This window comes from Rattus norvegicus, chromosome 9, assembly GCF_021556685.1.
Source record: "Rattus norvegicus strain SHRSP/BbbUtx chromosome 9, alternate assembly SHRSP_T2T, whole genome shotgun sequence".
Classification (NCBI taxonomy): Eukaryota; Metazoa; Chordata; class Mammalia; order Rodentia; family Muridae; genus Rattus; species Rattus norvegicus.
The window spans coordinates 100,730,897-100,753,716 of record NC_141542.1 but is presented as its reverse complement, the minus strand read 5'-3'; the positions used below and the strand labels follow the sequence as shown (position 1 = coordinate 100,753,716).

Genomic DNA, 22,820 nt, shown 5'->3' with positions numbered 1-22,820 from the left:
GTCTGTCCCTGCCCCGCAGTGCCGAGGTTACAAGTATGCACTGTCACACTGGACTTTTTTAATGTGGGTGCTAGGATCCAAACTCAGGTCCCTATGGTTGTGCAGCAAATGTCCTTGCTCCCAGGAACCACATCTTCATCCTTTTTTTTTTTTTTTTTAAATTTCTTGGACTATCCTAAGTTTTCAGGCCCTGGGCCTAGTGCTCTGGACTAATTTGTTTGCCTGAATTAATTATCAGCAGGAGGTGGCCGCCTCATTTCCCTGAGACCTTCTCTTTTGGAAGGAATGCCTTTTAATTCAAACAGTACAATTTAGGAATCTTTGGCAACTACTGTAAAGGGTGCCTTGACATTTCTGTAAAGGCATTTAAATGTTACTGTCTCTGAAGAAACAATTTTAGAATATGAAATCTTAACCTCAACCCCCATCCAGGCAAGAAAGGAAAACACTGCCAGCTTAATTACATCTGTAAAATAACTTTCATGTTTGCTTTTTATAATGCTATTGGAAGATAATTGCACTATTCGCAAATTACAAAATAATTATAGATAATTTCGTGAGACTTGCTTTGGATTTTTGTCTGTGTAAATGACACCTCACTTTATAGAGCAAGGGGGCATGTAGAGCCATGCATTAGCCCCCTTGATTGATAAAAGATCTGCTGGGAGAGCAAAGAGTTGGAACAATACTATCCAGGACAGTCTCACGTTGTCATAGTAAGGTCCTTTTTGTAGGTGTGGGATCAAACCCAGGGCTTTGTATATGCAAGGCAAGCAATTTCTCAACTGAGCTATATCCCCAGACTCACAAAAATGTTCTTATAGTTATGAAAAGGAGCCCACAGACACTTAATTCTCTTTGTATGTTTGTGTGTGTACAAGTACATGTGCACATATGTGCATGGGGTGTGGAGGTATGTTGTTCCTCAGGCACTGTCTACTTTTTTCTTTTTTAAAGACAAGGTGTTTTAGTCAGGGTTACTATTGTTGTGATAAAGCACCTGACCAGAAGCAGGTTGGAGAGGAAAGGGTTTATTTGACTCATGCTTCTACATCACTGATCGTCATGGAAGGAAATTAGGACAGGGACTCAAATAGGATAGGAACCTGGAGGCAGGAACTGATGCAAAGACCATGGAAGGGTGCTGCTTACTGGCCTGCTCTCCATGGCGTGCTTAGCCTGTTTTCTTAGAGAACCCAGAACCACCAGCTCAGGGTTCTATACCCTCAATGGGCTGGGCCCTCCGCACATCAATCACTAATGAAGAAAATACTCTACAGGCTGCCCTACAGCCCAACCTTATGGAGGCATTTTCTCAATTGAGGTTCCCTCTTCTCAGATGGCTATAGCTTTTGTCAAGTTGACATATTTTAACCAGCACACAGTGGCCTAGAAGACGCCAAGTAGGCTAGGCTAGCTGGCCAGCAAGCTGCAAGGACCCATCTGTCTCTACCTCCCTAGCACCGGGCTTACAAATGTATGCTGCCTCACCTAGCATTTTTAATTTTAGTTTTTGTCTTAATGTGATGAATTCTGGGGAATAAACTCAGGTTCTTGAGCTTGCAAGGCAAGCAATTTACATACCTGAGCTATCTTTCTAGCCCCTAGTTCCTTATATATGAAGTATTTATTGTGAAAAGGAACATATAGCACAAAGTCTACCTTCTTAACATGATTTTAAAGGTGCATGGTGGACGTGCTTGTCATCTGCACATGGCTATGTACCACCTCCTGAGAATTGATTTGCCTCACATCACTGAAACACACTGCACATTGTTCAGCAGCTGCCAATTTTCCTTTCGCACACCCCTGGAAATCGTCATTCCATGTTTCGCTTCTGTGAGTTTGACCTCTAGTTATAGGACTGTCAAGAGTTTGTTCTGTCACAACTAGCATGGATGTCTAGATGGTCTATGATGTAGTCAACAATAGGATTTCCTTCTTCTTTTATTCCAAATAACATTCTGTTGTGTGGACACAGCACATTTTCTTTAGCCACTGAACTGTTGGTGGGAGGTTAGGTTGTTGCCATATTTTGGGTATTATGAATTATGCTGTGATGGATGGAGGAGTGCTACTATTTCCCTAAGATTCTGCTTTTAATTCTAATGGATAAGTACCCAGAAATGGCTGAATCATATAGCATTTTTATTTTTAACCCTTTAAGAACCCGCATATTCTTTCCCATGCAGCTGGTCCATGTTATGTTTCCACCAAGAGTTTAATTGTTGACACAATCTAGAATCATCTAGAAAGAACGTCTCAGTCAGATTGTCCAAGTCAGGTTAGCCAATGGGTATCTTGATCACATGAATTAAAGTATGAAGACCTGCCTACTGTGGGTGGCACCATTCCCTAGGAAGGGGCTTCTGGGTTGTGTAAGAATGGAGAAAGTAAGCTGAGCGCTAGCATGCATGCATTAATTCATTGCTCTTTGCTCTTGACTATGGGTGTTACTAGATTCTCTAAGCCCCTACAACTGTGACTGACCTGAAGTGATGAGCTCTGTCCTTGAATCATGAGCCAAATAAATCCTTTCTCCTTTTAAGTTGTTTTTGTCTGGCATTTTATCCTAATAACAAGAAAGAGAACTAAGATAGGTTTCAACTTCTCAACATCAACAGCTCTTGTAGTTTTCTGTTGTTTTTCTTTCTTTGATGGGCATCCTAACAGGTGTGATGTAGTTTCTCAATGTAGTTTTAGTTTTGCTTCCTTGATCATTAGTGATGCTGACTATCCCTTCATCTGCCTATCCACCACTACCAGTATGACACACCAAAATCAAGTGAACTTGGCTTAAAGGATTAGATATAAGATGTTAAACTAGAAAACTGTTGGAAGAAAACAGCTACAGAGTCCTTTATAGTTCTTGGCAACGATTGCTGGAGCATGACATTAAAAAGCATAGGCAATGGTGTGACTTACTCTGTAAAGAGTTAGACAGTAACTACTTACAATTTGTTGGTGGCTAGGTTTCTGCTGTCACAGTGTGGAAACAGATACAGCCAATATGGATGGCTGTGGCAGCATCTCAATAAAACTTTATTTGCAGAAATAGCCTGGGATGCATTCTGCTTGTAGGTTATTGCTTACTAAAGCCTTTTAATTTACGACTTTCATTCCTGTGTACTATTGGATGCCAAGCCAGCTCTCCTTAGTGGATGCCAGTAAACAGCACCACGTCCGTCATGATCACAACATGCCAAATATCCTCTGGGGGACAAAATTACTGTTAGCTGTGACTCTTTTCTCAAGATGGCTGATGGCTGAGATAACCTGATAGAGTCAAGGGAGATGCTTTCCTAAGATTACGGAGTGTAGGGGAAGGTAGAGGACAAAACCTATGGTGGGTTTGTCTTAGGTAGGTCAAGGTTGCCTCAAAGGGACCATTATCACCACCTAAATTTGGAAAGTGGTTCAAAAATAACCTCGATGATAACACAGCTGCAAAGTGCTCTGTTAATAATGCAAATATGAGCTTAACCTACTTTTGAGGTAGGCACACGAAACAAAGCATGGGGCACACTAGTTCATCCTAATGGGGCTCTGAGTTGAGGGCCTTTCGTGCTTCAGAAAGGCTGTGATGTAGGGTGGGGACACCCAGCATTTCCAATTCCCACTCATGTAAAGGTTTCTTTTTTTCCCTGCTTATCTGAATTCAGAACAAACACAGGCAGAGTGAGTTTTGAAAGCACTCACATGGTTCTCATTGTTTGGACAGGGCCAGACAAAAGTGGCCTGGTTTCACTGCGAATTGGCAATAACACGTGTTTTTTGAAAGTTGGAAACAGCATAATGCCTCATCCCAGAGAATAGTGTCTTCTTGTCTTGTAAAATAAACACCTGTTTTGTAAAATAGAAGCATAAAAGCTGTTTTTATAGAAATTGTTGGGTTTCATTCCTTCATTCCTATTATTCCCCAGCAATTAAAATATTAAGTACAATTTGAAATTGTGTGACATATAGATTTGTGTTTTTAAACAAACAAGTAAACAGTATCAAAACAAGCCCATGTCTCCACAGGAATTTCATCTAAGCCCTTGTGTATTCATTTTCTCTTTGAATTGGGGAGGACAGGGAGAAGCTTCCTTCTCCAATATTTCCTCACATAAATGCATTTTTCTTACTAACAAGGAGAAATAGTGTGGAAATTGTCCTTGAAAGAAGCTGTTTGTCATCATGTGCTAGAAATCCCTGCCATCCTCAATGCCTCTCATGGCCAAAGTTGATACATTTGGTGACTGACTTATCCAATGCTGTAGCCCTGGGAAGCATAGGTGTGAGGCCAGTAGGTGGCTACATGGATCACTTCTTTCCTTGGGGCCATGAAAAAATATGGGAAGAACTGTGCTTCTCAACAATTCATATTTCCATATACCCATAAGAATCTGGCCCCTAAAATCACTACTGCCTGACCTGGTCGCTTCTACTGAATACCCAGTTATCTTCTTTGCAGATCAGCAGAAAGTAGGATTTTCTCAGATGTATCTGACATTGGCTTTTCCTTTCTGTCCTCCAGGTTACCATGGCCTGTACTGCGAGGAAGAATACAACGAGTGCCTGTCTGCCCCATGCCTGAATGCTGCCACCTGCCGGGACCTTGTCAATGGCTACGAGTGTGTGTGCCTGGCAGAGTACAAAGGTAGCCATTTCTCATGCTCTCTTGGCTCTAAATTACCACAGCACATGGAGCTCTCAACTTAGTATGTAAGGCCCTGACTGGAGCATGGATTTGTTTATAATCAGAACCAGATACTGAGGCTGGGATGGTTGTTGAGTCCAGGGAGACCCATTTTTAAGTCTCAGGCTTCCTCTTGATTAGCTGAGAAACCCTTCTCCCACCTTTCTTTTTCTTACATGCATCTCTGTTGAAAGAATATAAAGGTAAAAGAAGCTGGAAGGGTGGTTAAGGTGTGGTACAGACAGCTCAAAGGCTGTGCGTGGCTGGTAACAAAAAAGAAGACGTCTGTTCTCCATGACTTGGTGGGTGAAAACAGGGTGGCCTTAGTGTGGGACATGGTGGAGCCTCATGTATCGGCAAAGAAGTGAATTCTCACTAAACAAGTCAGTTGGGAAGTGAATGTTTATCTGATTAGATGGCTGTTAATGTCACTCTGGAAAGACAGCTGACATTGATGGGAGAATGTAATTGTGTGGATCACGTGCTAAGCATGCATGTGCATTATTAACTCATCGAATCCCACCAGCAGCAGCCTCACAAAGGCACATGGCAATGCCATCATCATGAGCTGGCCAATGTGGGTCAGCTCCTAGAGCCCTTCTCCGTGCTTCTCCCTGGCTTCTGGCTGTGGTGTATAGATGGTGTGGCTTCACGTAAGCCCAGACGCTTGAGTCTGCCAGCCACGGTTCCCAGCAGCTGCCCTGTGAGAGCTGCTTGCTAGCTGTTGCACTCTTCCCTGCACCAGAGCACCAGGGCTGGCTTTGGATTTTCAAATACTTTTGTGTCCCCATTTATAGCCACTTCCCTTAACCTTTCAACTCCTTTCTTGAGAGCCTCCATCTGTCTCTTCCTGCTTCTCTTTCACAGACCTTCCTCCATGTTCTGATCTTTGTGGAAAGCTTCAAGGACTGGTGCACTCAGTGAGATACTCTGGATGCATTCATTAAAGCGGGGCCAGGTCTTTACCCACAGCATTATCTGCTGCTTCATTTGGAATGGGGTCCCCAGTGACAACCAAAAAAAAAAAAGCATCCACTTCTCTTTGGTTTATCCTCATGGCCTTTCAGCTGGGGAGGGTCTGTCAGAATGTGGAGAAAGAGGGAAATTCATTTGATTCAGAAAAGAAAAATAAAAGAAGGATGACTCTAGTGGTCTAATTAACTCCTCTTAGTCATTCCACAGGTCTGCTGAGCCCAGACAAAGCTCTCAAATGGATTTTGGGCTTCTCTGCATAAAATACAAAAAAAAAAATACATACTGAGATTTTCATAGCCTACAGTTATAGGGTTAGCATGGGCTTCTCACAACTAAAACTACCAATATTCTTTAGTTTGTGGAGCAGTTCTCATGCTTATAAGTAGCAAAATCATTAAGCAGACGTATCCTGAATATGTATGTTTTCCTATCTGCTCTTCTATCTTGACCTTTAGCGTACACTATCCTTACTAAGTGAGAAAAATATAGTTGCAGATAAAAGCCTACCAATAGCCCTGAAAATTCAGAGGCTGTGATGCTAACCTTTTCCATGTGTTTTCCATACATTCTCAGTGTTATAGTTGTCTATATTGCTGCTCTAAAACCACAGCACTTCTTCAGAAGCCCTGTGTCAAACTATTACTCTAAACACATACCGGACTCCACCTCTATAGGGCAAAAGACAATTATGACGTGTAAAAATCTTCACGTATACCCTATCTCCCTCTCCCACCTCCCCTTCCTTCATTGTGAGCCAGGGCTCTCAAACTTGGCCTCGAAGGAGCACCCACCAGTTATAAATCTGTTATAACTCTCTGCACCTTAACTTTACAGTATTTAATTCTAGGCTTACAACGGGGCCCAAGACTTGCATTTCTGGTGCATTCTCAAGTGTGCTTTTGAAAACTCCCTCTTGTAAGCTTATCTGAAATGACAATTGCTAAAACGTCATTCTGTCCCATGTTAGTGGCTATGTGCTGTTCATTCTGCTTGAGTCAGTGCTTCCTTATGTGCTCTGAGCTGGGACCTTCTGTCCGTCTGAGAAGTTCCCTCCAATTACCTTGCTCTCAATACATCTGCAGTGTTGAGCATTACCTCTACCATACACACATGTATCTCCTAATGTAAGAGAGTGAATATTCTAGAAAGACAGCAGCTAAATCCCATATTCAGTGGTTTTGATCCCCGGAGGGGACAAAGTTGTTTGAAGACAAGGTTCTTAAAGGGTGTTATAGGAGCTGGGAGATTCAAGTTATAGTCAGAAGAGGAGGTGGGATTCCAGAGAGAACTGAGGACTTGAGGAACTGATGACTGAGGGTACAACGAACCACCGAGTTTATGGAGCTGAATGGTATTGTTGTGAACATACTGTGTGTGATCTGAGGAGGCAGAACCATCTCCTCAGTTCATGGAAACTGACTGCTCTTTGAGTTGCACAGCCCAGAGGCCCAGTCCTCCTCTGTGGCTGGGAGAGAATGGTTTTATCCTGCTCACATCAGCAGGCCCTGAGAAATCTAGACTCAGAGGCCTCTTTAGGCCACAGAAGACAGGACTCACCTGGCTGCCCATCCAGTATTACCTTTCTGACTTGATGTCCTCCTCCAGCCCCTGCAGGGCAGGGAGCCCATACCAAGAACTCGAAGAAGAAAAATTGAGTCATTAAAGACCCAAGACAGGGAAGTAAAATGTGATGTGTCTTAAGCAGGATTAAGTTGGAGTCTGGGAAATCAAAGGGTGGAACTATTTTCTGATAGACAGAAAAGTACAGAGGGACAAAAATCATATGAGAAGAGGTAGGAACTATAGAGAAAAGATCCAAGGGCTCTGAGGACAGAGGCTCCAGAAGGAGAGAGAACAGGCTAGCACCACCTGACTACAGCAGGACTTCAGGGAGTAAAGAAACCTGGTTTGCAAGTGGGAGAGATTCGAGTTACCAGACGAACACAAGGTGTAAGTCACCATTTCCTGGTAGAAGTTCTAACTCCTGGGCTGACCAGAAGAGTCTGTAAGATTTTACATGGGTTGTGCAGGTTGCGTGCATACAGCAAGAGGGCTGGGAGAGCAGGCCACACGGCAGCCATGTTTAGAATGGTAAAGGATTGGTTGTCAGAGAACCACCTAAATTTGAGGACAAAGGAAAGATAGTTTGTTGGTGAAGTGCTTCATTTGCAAATGCAAGGACATGCAGTCAATCTCCAGAATGCATATAAAAGCAACTGTCATCCTAGTCCTGGGGAAGCAGAGGCAAGGGCTTCTGGGGCTTACAGGTCTGCTGGTCTAGCCTATTTGATGAATTCCAGGTTAACCAGAGACCTCATTGCCAATGAGATGGATGTCATTTCTGAGGCTGACTCCTGAGGTTGTACCCAGGCTTCCACATGCATATGTACACACGTGAACCTGCACACACCCAGACATGCACACACAATACCCACATGCATAAAAGTAAGAAATCACTGTGCATTCAAGCATTTGAAAATCCTGATATCAGGCACCCTCTTTGGGACTGTGTTTGTAAGAAGTGTCCTCAGGAGACATTTGGGTAGTGGAATGGGAAGAACAGGAGGGAGGTGGGAACACTGATTTTAAATGCAGGGAGTGACCCAGATGGATGAGAGCAATGTGACTGTGACAATTTAATGGTGAAGAGAGTCTCTTAAAATAGGCTCAACAGCTACATTAGCTAGCTGCTGCCACACAGAGGCTTACAATACACCAGTCACTCAGGACACGGCTTTAAATATATATTAGTTCTGTCAGTCCAGGCATGGCTTAAGGGGTGCTATGCCCAGACCATTGTGTAAGGAACAGTCTGAGCTCTAAGCTAGGGCTGGAATATGGAAGGATAAGTTCACGAGGGCCCTCAGGGCAGAACAGAATTCTCATCCTTTCTTCTGGCTGTAGCATTTATAACAGCTTGCTTCTTCTTGTGGATCCAGATTCTCAGTGTCAGCAAAGGTCCAGATCCACTTAATGTTCTCTGCAGTCAGGGTAGATCCATTTACGATAATCTTTCCAAGTAAGCTGATTAGGAACTTGAAATGCGTCTCTAAAAGCTCTCAACTTTCCACTATGCTCTGGAATAGAAGTTCATATTTAAGGAAAGGGAATTACATGGGGGCAGATCCCAGGGACTCGTGGAGGGGATTCAAACTGCTGAAGTAAAGTTCTATATAATTTTAATTAAGTCTCTGTGATATGGAAGAGTCACATACTTATGTTAAAGACCTCCTATCTGAGAGTAGACCAAACGTTAATTACCTTTCTTGTTGCTGCAGCAAAATCACAATCTCAATTCAGACTTCACTTTCACAGCTTCATGCCACAGCCTCTCAGAGCCTCCTTGCAGGAACTCCAACCCTGTCGTGGTGTTAGTGGCTCTCAGGGACTTTGGCCCTAAACTTCATGAACCCCTCAATCTTGTATTGTCCATGCAGCTGAGACTGTGAAGTGTTGTCATCTCAGAATGTAGGACCACAGTGCCGTACAGCATCCCTCACAGGCTGTGGGTTTTGAGTCAGGAACCTTCTCTTCAGTGCTAGTCACGGTTTAGCCCATGTCTTTCAACCAAATTTGCATTTTTCATAAGGCATGGCTTCCCATGCGTGTTGGGTGAGAGGAGCAAGCTGGGGCCATAACCTCAACCCACATACAATCCTTTCTTGAAATTTCCTCTACCAAAAAATTAATCCACTGAGTTAGTAATTAATGTCTCTTAATTCCCCAGGGCATAGAAAAGATACAGCCAGATTGCTCACCAGAAAATAACACGAATTGTTTAGAGGATTTCCTGGTGGAATCTCTGTACCCCTCTAGAATCTCAGGAGCCAGTCTCCATGATCTACACTTCTCCCTATATTCTGGTCTTCTAAACTCCTGGCAGAAAGTCCTGGCAAACTCTGTTCACAGCCTTCTACCTGTTTGCTAGCCCCACATTCCAAACCCTTCCACGTTTGTCCTGCAAGCCAGCCTCAAAGGCCTCAGAACTTATCTGATTAATCATATAACTCATATCAAATAGGTCAGATTTATGATAGAGACTGCTCCATTTTGGGTATCAGCTTTCTATGTTAGTGACATAGATCTGACGGTGACAGAATATTGGATAGAAGCAACTGCTGGAAGAAAGGGTTTGCTCTGGCTCACAGACTGAGGCTGACGTCCATCCTGGCGAAGGAAGCATGGTGAGAAGAGTGTGAGTTAGCTGGTCGCATTGCATATGGACTCAAGCAGAGAGAAAACAAACGTGAAATAACATTTAAAAGTCCCAACTCTGACCTCATAGGTAGCAATGAATATCCTAGTAAGAGCACCAGTGGAAGGGGAAGCCCTGGGTCCTGCTAAGACTGAACCCCCAGTGAACTAGATTGTTGGGGGGGAGGGTGGCAATGGGGGGAGGATGGGAAGGGGAACACCCATAAAGAAGGGGAGGGGGAGGGATTAGGGGGATGTTTGCCCGGAAACCAGGAAAGGGAATAACACTCGAAATGTATATAAGAAATACTCAAGTTAATAAAAAAAAAACTCCCAAATACCTAATTTGTTTAGTTTCTCCTTATTCTTTGCTCATACATTACATCCTGACAGTGATTTCTGCTCCTTCCACTCTTCCCATCCCCCATCTCTCACCCCCTCCCTCAGATCCACCGCTCCTCCGCTTCTCTTCAGAAAACTGGTGATATCACCTGAACACAGCACAGCACGTTGCAATAAGTCTAGGCACAAACCCTCATATCATCAAAGCTGGACGAGGCAAGCCAGTAGGAAGAAAAGGGTCGCCAATGCAGGAAAACGATTCAGAGCCACCAGACTCTTACTGATAGGAGTCCCATAAGAACACCAAGCTACACAGCCATAATAAATAGGCAAAAGATCCAGCTCAGGCCCAGACACGGTCTTTGATTGTCACTTCAGTCTCTGTGATCCCCTGAGCCCTGTTTAGCTAATCCTGTGGGTGGTGTTCTTATGTCCTGAGCCATCTGGCTCCTGCAACCCTTCTTCCCCTTTGTCTTTGGGGTCCTCTTGGCTCTGCCTCCTGACAGACAATATTATTAAATGGACTGGCAAGTTGGCTCAGCAGGAAGAGGTGCTTGCCACCCATGCCTCAATCTCTGAAACCCCATAAAGGAAGAAGGAGACAACTGATCCCACAAAGTTGTCTTCTGACCTGTATGTGTATGCCATGGCTTTGGTTTATCCATGTATGCATGTGTGTTCATGCACATGGGCATGCATGTACACACACACACACACACACACATATTAATAAATTAAATTTGAGAAGAGAAGCAGAGAGATGAGACCCAGCGCTCTGCTCACTTTCTTCTTTCTATGCAGTCCAGGACTCTCACCCAGGGCGAGGTACTGCTCACACTTAGGGTGTGTCTTTGCTCCTCAGTTACCTGTCTAGAAACTTCTTCCCAGATGCACACAAAGACTTTTCAGTGACACTAGCATAATATTTTTCATATCCTGTCTATTGTATATTTGCATTATGATTTATAACATTAGCAAAATTATAGTTATGAAGTATCAATGAAAACAATTTTATGGTTGGGGTCATCGCCACATTGAAGGACTGTATTAAAGGGTTGCAGTGTTAGGAAGGTTGAGAACTACTGCTTGAGAACTTGTCCAGTTGACAGTCGACATGAGCCATCGCAGGAAGCAAGTTTAATGTTGCTTTCTTTTTGGAGACACTTAGGACTAGGTCACAATGAAGACTGCTAGACACAGGGCTGAGCTAACCCAAAGTCCAGAAAATGACAGGACTTTTAGAAGCAAGAACTTTTGAATTAGGACTGATGGGAAGGAGGAGAGGAAGGTAGATGAAGTTAAGAGATAGAGGGGAAAGTTCTTTTGTTTGCTCCAAAGGGAAAGCAAGGGTCAGGACATAGTCCCTACCATCTTCTGCCTTACTCTTCCTGTAGAGTGGGCAATGCTGCCCTCTGTGGGAGCATTTCTGTCACTGGTATTCATGCATAAAAGTCAGTGTAGTCAGCACATAGATAGGCAGATACCAATGTTAGCTAGTAGTTGTTTGGAGTTAGGACTTTAATTGTTGGATGGGCTTTAACTTCATACCCTATGCGTTTTCTAGGTGGCAGATTTTTAACTATTATACATGAATATAACTTTTTATAGAGCACAAGGGTAATGGGAAGTTGGGCACACATAGCCCTAAGGATGTGTGAAAAGGGGAACGGGTAAAACTTCTGCAGGTCTGAAAATCCATCACAATGTACTACTACACTCATACATTTCTGGTGCAAGCATGAACAGACAACCCACACTGTATCATGACCCGGAAACCACTGTCTGCAACGATAATGTCTGGCTCTTCAAAGACTTCCCATGACTGTGGGGTGAATTGCATAGCCTCAGAGTGTCAAAAAGTCAAGGCACAGCTTCACATTGGATTCATTTTTATTTCTTTAGAGAGGAATAAATGAAATGATTACCAAATACTTGTTTGGGACTCTTAGTGACAAAGGTTAGAATGAGAGCATTTCAGTTTTTCATTATGAAGACAACGTACCAGTGATTAAGAATGCTCACGATGTTACAACACGCAAAAGCAATAAATAATTGTAGTCTTTTCCACTCTAATTGGACATGCTCGTAATTTCATTTTATGCTGGCACACAGCATGATAGCATACTTGATTTCTACATTGCTAGGGAGCCTCTCTGGCTTTGTTTTAAATGGCTATGTAATGTTCCCGTGAAGGAATATTTACCAATCCCTTTGTTCCACAGCTCATTTGGTGACTTACTGACTGCACCTGCCATGGATCTGTGATGAATAATTCTACCATGAACGTTTTTGTCCATTTAACTTTTATACCTTCTGGATTTTTTTGGAAGTGGATAATGTCCCCAAATTATATCACTAGGTTAGGGGTTTGGTCACTGGTATGCTGGTCTTGCTGAAGGAATGATATTACTTTTTGGACAAAACCTTGTGTTTTGTTACGTGCTGCTTAAAGACTGAGCAGAGAGTTGTAGGGATTTTATGCACTGTGATTTACGGAGAAGTGAGCTGAGTCTGGGTTCTTCCCCAGCTACGTCTGTCACTTCACTAGGGGAGCAGTCCTAGGCTAGTGCACTCAAGGAACAGTCATGTTAGAGTTGGGCAGTAATTAAAATTTCTGAAACAGTCCAGAAAATGGGGAGCTCAGTAACAATGGGGAAATTGGGAGAGTTTTTAAGAAGAGAGTAGAATTGGAAAAAAAAAACCAAAACCCAGGATGACACTGCAAAGCAAAATTGAAGTGCAAAGAACACATCTAAGGTGGGGGATGCAACTCAGGGGTGTAGAGCTTGCTTAGGAAGCGCGGGTCCTAGGTTCAACCCTTAGCATTGCAAACCAGAAAACAACAGTCACGAAACCATAAAACAAAACAGTAGCCCCCAGGAGTATTTCTAGCTAATTGTCTTTACCTATCTTACCTTTCTGGGAGATGAAAATGAATGGTTTTCAGCTTTCAAACACAAATTGTAATTAATTTGGGACAATGGGGAAATGTAATGGGTGCATCGCTTTTTGTGGTCTAGGTCATTTTAAAACTTAATTTAGGAAAGAGCCCCGCTGGAATCGAAAAATTCCCAGAAACGTACTTGTCACTCCTAGAATAGGAGAAGAATGAATTCTTATTAGTTTTGCTGTTTATTTTTGTTTGAGACTAAACATGTTTCATAATTATGTATGCTCAGTCTCTTGCCAAGGGGTGATGCGTCTGTCAGCCCTCAGACAGCTTCAAGTGTGGACCTGGTTTTCCCGAACAAAATAGGATGTTTTGGAGGACCATTTGGAATTTGGAAAGACTTCTCATTCCTCTGGCAATCCCACCTGCATGTCAGCCAAAGTACACTGGCTGGCTGTCATCCTTTGTGTGAGGACAGGGTGATGGTATTGTAGCTGCAGTTCTTGCATGAACGAAGATGTGTGTTCTGCTCTGAAGGTGCTCAGAGATCTGAGGGGGGAGTCAAGGAGGGGAATGGATACATTGCGATTTGATACAGGGGATTCTGTGACAATGAACATCCTAGCAAGCTCTCAGCATGCAATGGCTAAGCCTGGTTTGCCTTGGGAAAGTCAAGGGCCAGCATTGTAGGAAAGAGCATCTGTTTTGGGAGTAGAGAAGGAGTTCAGTTATGTCAGGCAAAGTCCAGTTGAGAAAGAGGTGAAGGCAGGCATGTTTGGTCAGGGAGTCAAGATGCCTACGACAATATTGAGTGAACACTCTGAGGAATGATGGGGAAAGCATGAAGGTGGGCCCCAAAACCCAAGAAGAAGGCTTGAGCAGAGGAAGCACGTGGGCATACCAGGAACAATCATGGTCATCAACTCCCTACAGTTAGTTTCTAGCACAAAGCTGTTCTAATGACCTACAGGGCAATGTGACTGCATTTTTAATAGAAGGATCACCAATCTTAGACTATAGAAATGCAAGCAACTTAAGTATGCACCAGGGACTGTGAGCCCTTCCCAATTCACAGGAATTGTGTTTCTGCTGAGATGAGCTTTTGTCCAGCCTTGCTGCCAAAATGCTCTCAATGAATGTTCTGGTAACTGAATACTTTATCAAAACAAAACAAAACAAAACAAAACAAAACAAAACAACAACAATAAAAAACAAAACGAAAAACAAAACTGTGAATAAAGTTATTGCCAAAGGAAAAGAAACCCTGATACATGGAAGATTGCAACTGTCGCTCGTGATTTTGAGGGTTTTTAGTAAATCTGTCTCATTGGAGACTATTAGGTCTGTGGATGAGGCAGTCACAAGCCCCTCTGGTTTGGTATCCAGGAAAGCATATACAGGGATGGATGTGCTGGAGTTCACCTGGAATCTTACTTAGGAGATGGAGGCAGGTGTATCAGACATTCAAGGTCATCATAGTCTACACAGTGAGCTCGAAACCAACCTGGGTTACGTGAGGCCTTAATGAAAAACCACAAAGTGTGAGGCCCGTATCCAGGGCCTCGAGCTGACTTTACCTCAATACCTACCCCACCTATGAGCTGCTGGAGTGTGTAACAGGGCCAGTGGGTCCTGCAGATCCAGAGCTACAGGATCTCTATGACTCAGGGAAACAGCAGGCTATCCCAGAGGAGTCTCTGTGAGGGCCGAGTATTGGTAATATAGCAGAAGCCAGGGGCCTTGAACCAGCCAAGGACTCAATGCAATGAGCATTTGCAAGGAAAGCTGTTTGGACAAAAGGGTGTACTGTGTGACACACAGCAGGTTCCTTGGCAAGATGTTTCATATTTTTTATTTTCTTTTGGTGGAAGGTTATAAGGGTCGAGGGCAGATATGGACTGGAAAATGAGTGGGATTGGGGTGCATGTGAAATTCACAAAGAATCAATAACAAATTATGAAAAAATAACTTGCTATTCAGAAAAATAGGTAAATTAGGTGATAGATGATAGACAGAATATACATAGATACAGTTACTATGTACAAAGTTGTAGGCTAGAATTTGCTTTTTAACCTTGTTTGGAGAATGTGGTCAGCTCTCTTGCCCTGACTGGACAGCTAGGGATTGCTGGGTGACCAGTGAGCATAGCCTCCTTGTAGGTATTCAGGTCTGCTGGCCTTCTCTCTGAGCTTTGGTGGTGAGTTTATTTCACATTATAGCTTGAGTTTTTTGTTGTTTGGTTTCCAGTGATCAGCACAATGGAAACTGTGGTCTTTGAGATAATATTTTGAAGCAGGGAGGACTGCTCTGTCCCTACTCTTTTAATCGACTTTTTAATTCTTTGGGTTGTAATATAGTTACGTTATTTTCCTCTTTCTTCTTCTCCCTCCAAGTTCTCTCACACATTCTCTATGCTTTCTTTCAGATTCATGGCCATATACATACATACACATATATTCATGGCCATATATATAATACAATGTTATTGTTTATATATAGTTTATCTATAATATATAATTGTTTATATATACATATATAGTTTTTGAAATATAGAAACACAACCTGATCAACTCATATATTACTTGTATGTATATGTTTTGTAGAGTTGACCATTAGATGTTCAATGGGTATGCTCTTCCTTAGGAAATTCTCTCCCCCACCTCTCACTCTCTGTCTCTGTCTCTGTCTCTCTGTCTCTGTCTCTCACCATCTATCTCTGAGATAGGGTCTTGAATTTGTTACAGAGCCAAGGATGACTCTAAACTTTCTGATTCTCTTGCTTCAAACTTTGGTGTACTGGGATTGTATGTGTGCGCCACATACACATGTGTGCACCTGGGTTTTGTGGTTTGGGGGAACTGGGTGAGCTATATCCCCAGACTCTAGGAACAGAAACTTCAGAAAGAGACCATGTCCATCCAAATGCAGAAGAAAGTTTTATATTCCCAAGACAGGGAGGGCCCCTCAAGGCCCTAGATATAGAGAGGGAATTAGGAGAGACTGCTTCCTGCAGTGACATCTAGAAAACACTTGAGAAAAATCCCAGGCAAGATGCTGATCAATGCTTGAATATGCATTGGCCATGTCCAACTGAGAACCAGAAATTAAGGGCTGCTGTTCTAAAATGGTCTGCTCAAGTAGGGGAATCACCACGTGAGTAGGTAGGAAGTCCATTTTATTTCCTTCTGTCCCCCTTTCGAGGCCTCATTTCTTGAGGCAGTGACAAAGAAAGGAGAGAAAAGGCCAGCAATGTGTCAGAGCCCGCAGGATGAATCACTGGGTGGGGCAGTCACTTGAGCAATAGAAGCTGAGGAAGGAAGTGGAGGGCGAGTGAGGTCAGCGTCTCAGCAGTCTTCTTTGTTTCATGCTCATTTTACTTGAGACTGTCAGGACGGGCATTTCATTGTCGATGGTCTCACCTGGATCAGGATGCAAGTTTTCTTCTCCTTCAAAGGATCTGGGAGGACTCCCAGTCTCACCTTCGTTGTCAGTCAGCAATGTTGAAATGTCTCTCTGGTTGTCAAGCACTTCGTTTCCCTTGGAGACTCAGCATTTGCTGTTGAGATTTTTTTCTTTTATTCTTTGAGAATTGTATACATATACACAATGAAATATTATTATATACACACACCCATCTCCTCTTCAGTTCCCCCATATCTGCCCAATACCTCTTTCATAACTGCAGGTCCTCTCTCTCTTTGCAAGTCAATAAAATCAATTACTGCTGCCTACATGTTCATGGGTGTTGGGGCCAGCCATAGGGAACCTTTAACTTTCAGGTTTTTGGCTCTCTAGAAATGCCACAGGCTTTGGGATATGTAGAGGACATGGAGAAAGGTTATCTTAGTAGAGCCCATGGGCAGGGATTAAATTTGTTGTTTTCTTTCTTTTTTTTTTTTTTAAAAAGATTTTATTTATTTTATGTAAGTACACTGTTGCTGTCTTCAGACACACCAGAAGAGGGCATCAGATCTCATTACAGATGGTTGTGAGCCACTATGTGGTTGCTGGGGATTGAACTCAGGACCTCTAGGAAGAGGTCTTAACCAGTCAGTGCTCTTAACCGCTGAGCCATCTCTCCAGCCCAAATTTGTTGTTTTCTAATAAGGTAGATTTTAATGATGTTCTAAAGCAAGAAGTGGGCACACACACATTCATGTACATACAAGAACAGATGTACACATATGCTTACATATGCATACATTCATTCACACATATACATGCACATGTGCATATACCAGCATACATACAAACATGCACACATAAGCTTTCACAGACATTATCATACATATGTACACAGCACACACATATACACATAGACATGTAGACACATACATCTCACTCACATGCACTCACACATTCAAAGTACACATCATGAACCTAACCCAAAGTGGTCACATGCTGGTAAAACACTTCCCTTTTGAAGACTACAGGAACCAGAGTGTACTCCATGAGTCACCCTCTCTTGTTTGCTTTTCTGCAGGAACACACTGTGAACTGTACAAGGACCCCTGTGCTAACATCAGCTGTCTGAATGGAGGTACCTGTGACAGCGAGGGGCTGAATGGCACATGCATCTGTGCTCCTGGGTTCACAGGTGAGTGATCCAGGGCTGTGTTTTCAAACTCACCACATAGTCTGTGTGTTGCTGGTGTTAAACAACCCCAAACCCTCTGCCATGAACGATCGCCAAGCAGGGATGCTGTTGTAAAATGTCAGGAGGCATTGCTTCAATGAGATCTATTTTAAAACTATTAATAGACTGTTGTCATTAAAGTAGGCTCTTCTGAAGTTAGCATTTGTCATTTAGATTTGCTGTGACAGTCATCCCTGTACATTTCCAGAGAGAAGCTTTGAAGCCCAGGACCTTTAAAAGAGCACTTGAAAGTGGTAGTATTGATGTAGTGTGAAGGGGACAGGAGTGTGTTCTTTGTGCAAACTCCATTCAGATAGTTTTATTTTTATTGAACATGGTAAAAGTAACAGACTTTTGAGAACTGTAGACAATTGATGAGTATTGGGAAGGAACGATGCAAGGTCATATGGGAATGCCCACTGGAGTGGGCTATGACAATTGGGGACACAGGAGCTGGGTTCACTCAAGTCTCAGTGGCCTCTGAACACTGTTAGGGAATTAATTCTACATTTAGGGACCCAAGCTGACAGGATTTGTTCTCCATGCCTTATCCACCTGTGCTCAGGGAACTTAAAGATCTGTGAAAGCAGACGCAAGATGTTATGTTGGGTGCATGTGCTGAGGGGAGGGTCTCAGTTTTCATCAGATTCTCAGAGGAAGTTGGAAACCACAGGAGTCAAGAATATTCCTAACTTCAGCCTTGGTTTTCCCTGTAGAACTCAGCCTAAAGAATAAGATAAGGTCAGGGCTGGGGACGTAGCTTAGTAGGTAAAGTGCTTGCTGTGTAGGCATAAGGACCTGAGCTGGTTACATCACTGGGACACACACACTCAAGCTGAGTGAGGTGGCACACTTGTCCTCCTAGAGCTGGGAAGGGGAGTCGGGCGAGCTAACCAACCAGCTAACCTAGCCACCTGGCAAGTTCCCCGTCAGTGGATGACCCTGTTTCCAAACACAAATGATTGGTGACTGAGGAACAGCACTCAAGGTTGACCTCTGGTGTCTGCACACATAAGGATTCATGCCCCCACACATTTATCTATATGCACGTGCACACATACAATGAACACATAAGAACACAAGGTCTATGAAGAAGGAATCAGGTGCGCTGTAGAGAAACATGTGGCATCCTTGAATAGGGGCTCCCTTGCTTAGCCTTGACCTCTCCATCTGGGTCACTTTGGCTATCTCCAAACCGTACAGTATTTTGCAGAGTCCACTGTCTAGTCCTGTCTGGGGCAGTCTTAGCTGTTTTCCCTTGGGGAAGGGTGCCAATAGCCAAGTGGTTGGGGAAGGACCAACTTCTGATCTTTTTTATTTTTTTTTTCTATTTCTCTGTTTCACATCCTGTGCTTTCCTTCTGGGTTGTCCTGAAACTGAGAAATGGGCTTGCTCCAGAAAATGATTTGCAGATGGTTTTGTTTATCTGATGGTTTATAAACACAGAGAGACATTTATATATCAGTCGGCAGAAGCAAAAATGTAGTGGGGGAGATTCCTGGGTCTTTTCCAGATATTTCTGTCTTACTAGTAATAAATAAAAAGCATGAAAGAAATGAGAAATTTTAAAGTTATTGAAATAACTCACCAGTTAACATCATTCTGCTGGGAAATAACATTATTAACATATTGACAGCCAAGAGTTTTCCTAAAAAGCTCTATGTATAGAATGTAGAATACAGTGTATGTGTGTATTGGACACAAATGGGATCATAATATCCATGTTATTTTGCAGCCTACTTTTAACCAAGAATAAATGAGTAAATAAATAATAAATGTGTTTCCATATCAAGAATTACACCTTTAAAATATTTTATTGTTTTATAATTGTGCGTGTATGGGGGGGTATTGCACACATATGCAGGTTCCCATCACCAAGGTCAGAAGGGAACATTAGATCCCTGAAGTAGAGTTCTAGGTGATTGTGAGCTGCTCAATGTGGGTGGTGAGAACAGAGCATGAGTTCTTTGGAGGAGTGGTATGTGTTCTTAACAGCTGAAACCTATTTCTAGCTCCAGTGTTTTTATTTCTAAAGTGTTTTTACTGATTGCCCTGCAGTCAATTCTATGAGGCACCATGATTTGTTTTGGGGTTCATCTTCAGTTTGATTTTTGTTAGTTAAGTAATAATGTTTCCATGTTATAAATAATAACGAAAGAAGTGTTTTTACATGTGTATTTTGTTTTATATGTTCCTCCGTCCTCCCTTTTAGAAGGGAGGTCTAAGAATAGAAACTCGAGGGCCTAGGAGAACAGATTCTTATGTATGTGTCATGTTCTCCAAGGAAAAACAAAACAAGACAAGACAAAAATGCTAATTTCCTACCTACTGACATGACTGTCTGTGTCCTTGTCTGGAGTATGGACACCCATACTCCAGAGTTATCATTCTTATATGCAGCTGTGTTGTTTTATTGTCCAGTTTGTAGTTCTGCTGCTCTAACAGTTGAATATTTTAAAGACATATTTCTTGTCAGTTGTGTTCCTTTTGGGAACACCCTGCTCATAGATATGTCCGCTTTTTTGCGAGGACATTCACACTAATTTTTTTCTTGGCCATTTAGTTTGACTGCATTAACATTATCTGACAAGCATAAGGATTTTCTCTTTTGCCACTTGCCTTTCAAATGTGCACAGGGTGTTCTGTTTTACATGTATTATGTTTCAGCTTTACAGAATTAACTTGACCTCCTCTCCCCCCTTTTTGTCCTCGTTTATCAAATGGTTTTCACTGCCCAGGATTTATTAATATCCTCCTGGGTCATTATAGTCATGTGTGAGTTGAGCACTTAAATCTTCAATCTTGAAGATTTACTTTGAAAATTTTCTAGGTGAGAAAGTGGAATATTTACTGTAGTGTTTGTTTGTTTATTTATTTTTATATTCACTAAGTAAATCTTTATCTTATTTCCAATGGGTTATTTAGTAAACTGTCTTAGAGATCTTAAGCACACACCAAAGCCATAGATTTTTTTTTCTCCTTCCAATGTTTAAAGCACTTCAAATGGTATTATTACCACTATAAGTTGTTCTGTCTGGAAACTGTGGAATGACTTTGATTCTTTTCATGAATATATGTACACATATGTGTGCAGTGCCCACAGAGACAAGATGGTCTTAGACCCACCCTGAGACTGGAGTTACAGGGCTGTAAATGACCATAGGGATGCTGGGATTTGAACCCGGGTTCTCTGGAGCCTTCTCTTCAGCATCCGACCTGCTTTTCTTGGCGAATCTCAGGTTTAGTGAAACTTACGACTGGCCAGCTAGTGAGTGGCCAAGGACCTCTTCATTGATGGAGTAGAATATCTTAAGCAAGTAATTGTCATTTAAGCAAGGGAGAGAGCTTCCCTGCTCTCCAAGCCTGGCATTCTTCTGCACAGCTCTTTCTGCAGGACCATGACCTGGCATGACTCTCAGTTCTTGGCTTGGCATCCACCCCTTTCTCCAAGGCTTTGTCAATCTGTTAGCAGTATAGTGAGAGCTCCACTAAGGCTTTAGCTTGCATTTCTCTATGGCAAAATGATGTCAAATGTTATATACTTTTTAATATCTGCATGTCCTCCATGGTGAAGAGTCCCTTCATGTCCTTTGTTCATTTTTTAAAAAAAATCCTGTCACAGCATATCAAGGCCCCTTGCTATCCTTGTAGCTTGTGGCTATCGATGGCCTCTGTCACTAGCTGAAGTGTTTGGTAGACTTTCCAGCACCATCTCATTTTCTCTCCTTTCTCATGCTGCACTGTGTGGAAGGAAGACACTTGGCATTGCCTTCCCTTAATGAGGGAACTATGCTTCTCTGTATTAGGATGGGGTTACAAAGGACTATTTGCAATTCTTCCTTGTGAGCGATTTGTTTATCCTCTGTCATTTATTAGCTTGTTCAATCATTTATTTATATTAATGAGGACTTGTGGGTACTTAGTATATATATGGTTTGTGTTACAGAACAACACGTTTTAGTTTATTTTATTGCTCACAATGCTCCTACTTTGGGTACTGGGAGGTCTTTCATTTGGCTCCTGTGCTCCTTCTACCTATCCCCCTATGGATGTGGGGGTTGCTGGTTTGTTGTGATTCAGGACTGTATACTTTCTGATGTTTTAAGACTCCCCAGTCTCATCTTGTCTATTTCCTGGCTCATCCTGGAGTTATCCATTTCTCCAAGGTCCCCTGGATCCTTATTGGAGAAGATTAGAAATAAATTCTAGGCACTAAAAGTATTTGTTGCCTCTAGGATGCCATTGCTTTTAGACATCCTAGAGCCTCTTGGCTGACATGGAGTATACTAATTAGTATGTATACTAATGTGTGCAAATAGTGCACATACATCTCACCATGCACCCATTGGGACCTATCTTAAGTTTAATGGGGATTAATGGTGATGTCCCAACTCTAATCCAGCACCATAGGGACCATTCTGGTCTCCTCTTATTTATCCATAACTCCCCATACCAATAGCAACCTAAGTAGTTTCCACTCTCCAACATCCATTAAATACATCATTCGATCCCAATATGCACCACAGCAGTATCAAACTTGCTACCTTATGTTCTTTTAGGCAATCACTTTTCCAGCTAGAATATAGGATCTGCTTACAGCTTGTTTAGTTTAGCCAGGCCTAATCAGACATGGTGGTTCAAGCCTATAAATCCCAGCACTCTGGAGGTAGAGGCAGGAGGATTACAAGTTCATGGTCATATTTGGCTACATATTGAGTTCAAGGTCATCTGGGCTACATAAGGCCCTCTCTCAACAAGGGCAGCATCCTAATGCAGCTCATTTCCAAAGTTATTAGGTTGGCATCTCGGCTTCTTCAGCCCTGCCCTTCAGTGAAGCCTCTCCGGTCTGGTTACTTTGCCTTACCAACTCTGTTCCTTTATGGAATTTTCCAATTAGACAATATTTGTTTTGTTTCTTTTTTTTTCTTTTAAGTTTTGTTTCATTAGTTACAAAGGCCATCTGTTTCCTTTCACTGAACTGCTTTTGAACCTTGGTCAAAAATCAGTTGGCAATATTTGTGTGGGTCTATTTTGAGTTCTTCCTTCTTTTTTGTTGATCAATGTGTCTGTTCAATTGCCAATACAGCCTTGATCCCTAAAAT

The 22,820-nt window shown here is 42.5% G+C and overlaps 1 protein-coding gene and 1 long non-coding RNA gene across 4 annotated transcripts in view; one reads left to right on the top strand and one right to left on the bottom strand.

Moving 5' to 3' along the window:
- Dner (delta/notch-like EGF repeat containing) overlaps positions 1–22,820 on the top strand; it is a 302,538-nt gene that overhangs the window by 257,024 nt on the left and 22,694 nt on the right. For 2 of the 3 annotated variants that reach the window (NM_001399331.1, XM_087566343.1), the window contains 2 exon segments: positions 4,520–4,642; positions 17,566–17,679. In NM_001399331.1, coding sequence (NP_001386260.1) covers positions 4,520–4,642; positions 17,566–17,679 — 237 coding nt within the window. 3 annotated transcript variants of the gene reach the window in all.
- LOC148003812 (uncharacterized) lies at positions 8,427–10,494 on the bottom strand. The gene is made up of 3 exons (XR_015629979.1): positions 10,342–10,494; positions 8,918–9,823; positions 8,427–8,733 (listed from the first exon to the last, which is right to left on the bottom strand). It is a non-coding gene; the product is annotated as an uncharacterized LOC148003812 (long non-coding RNA).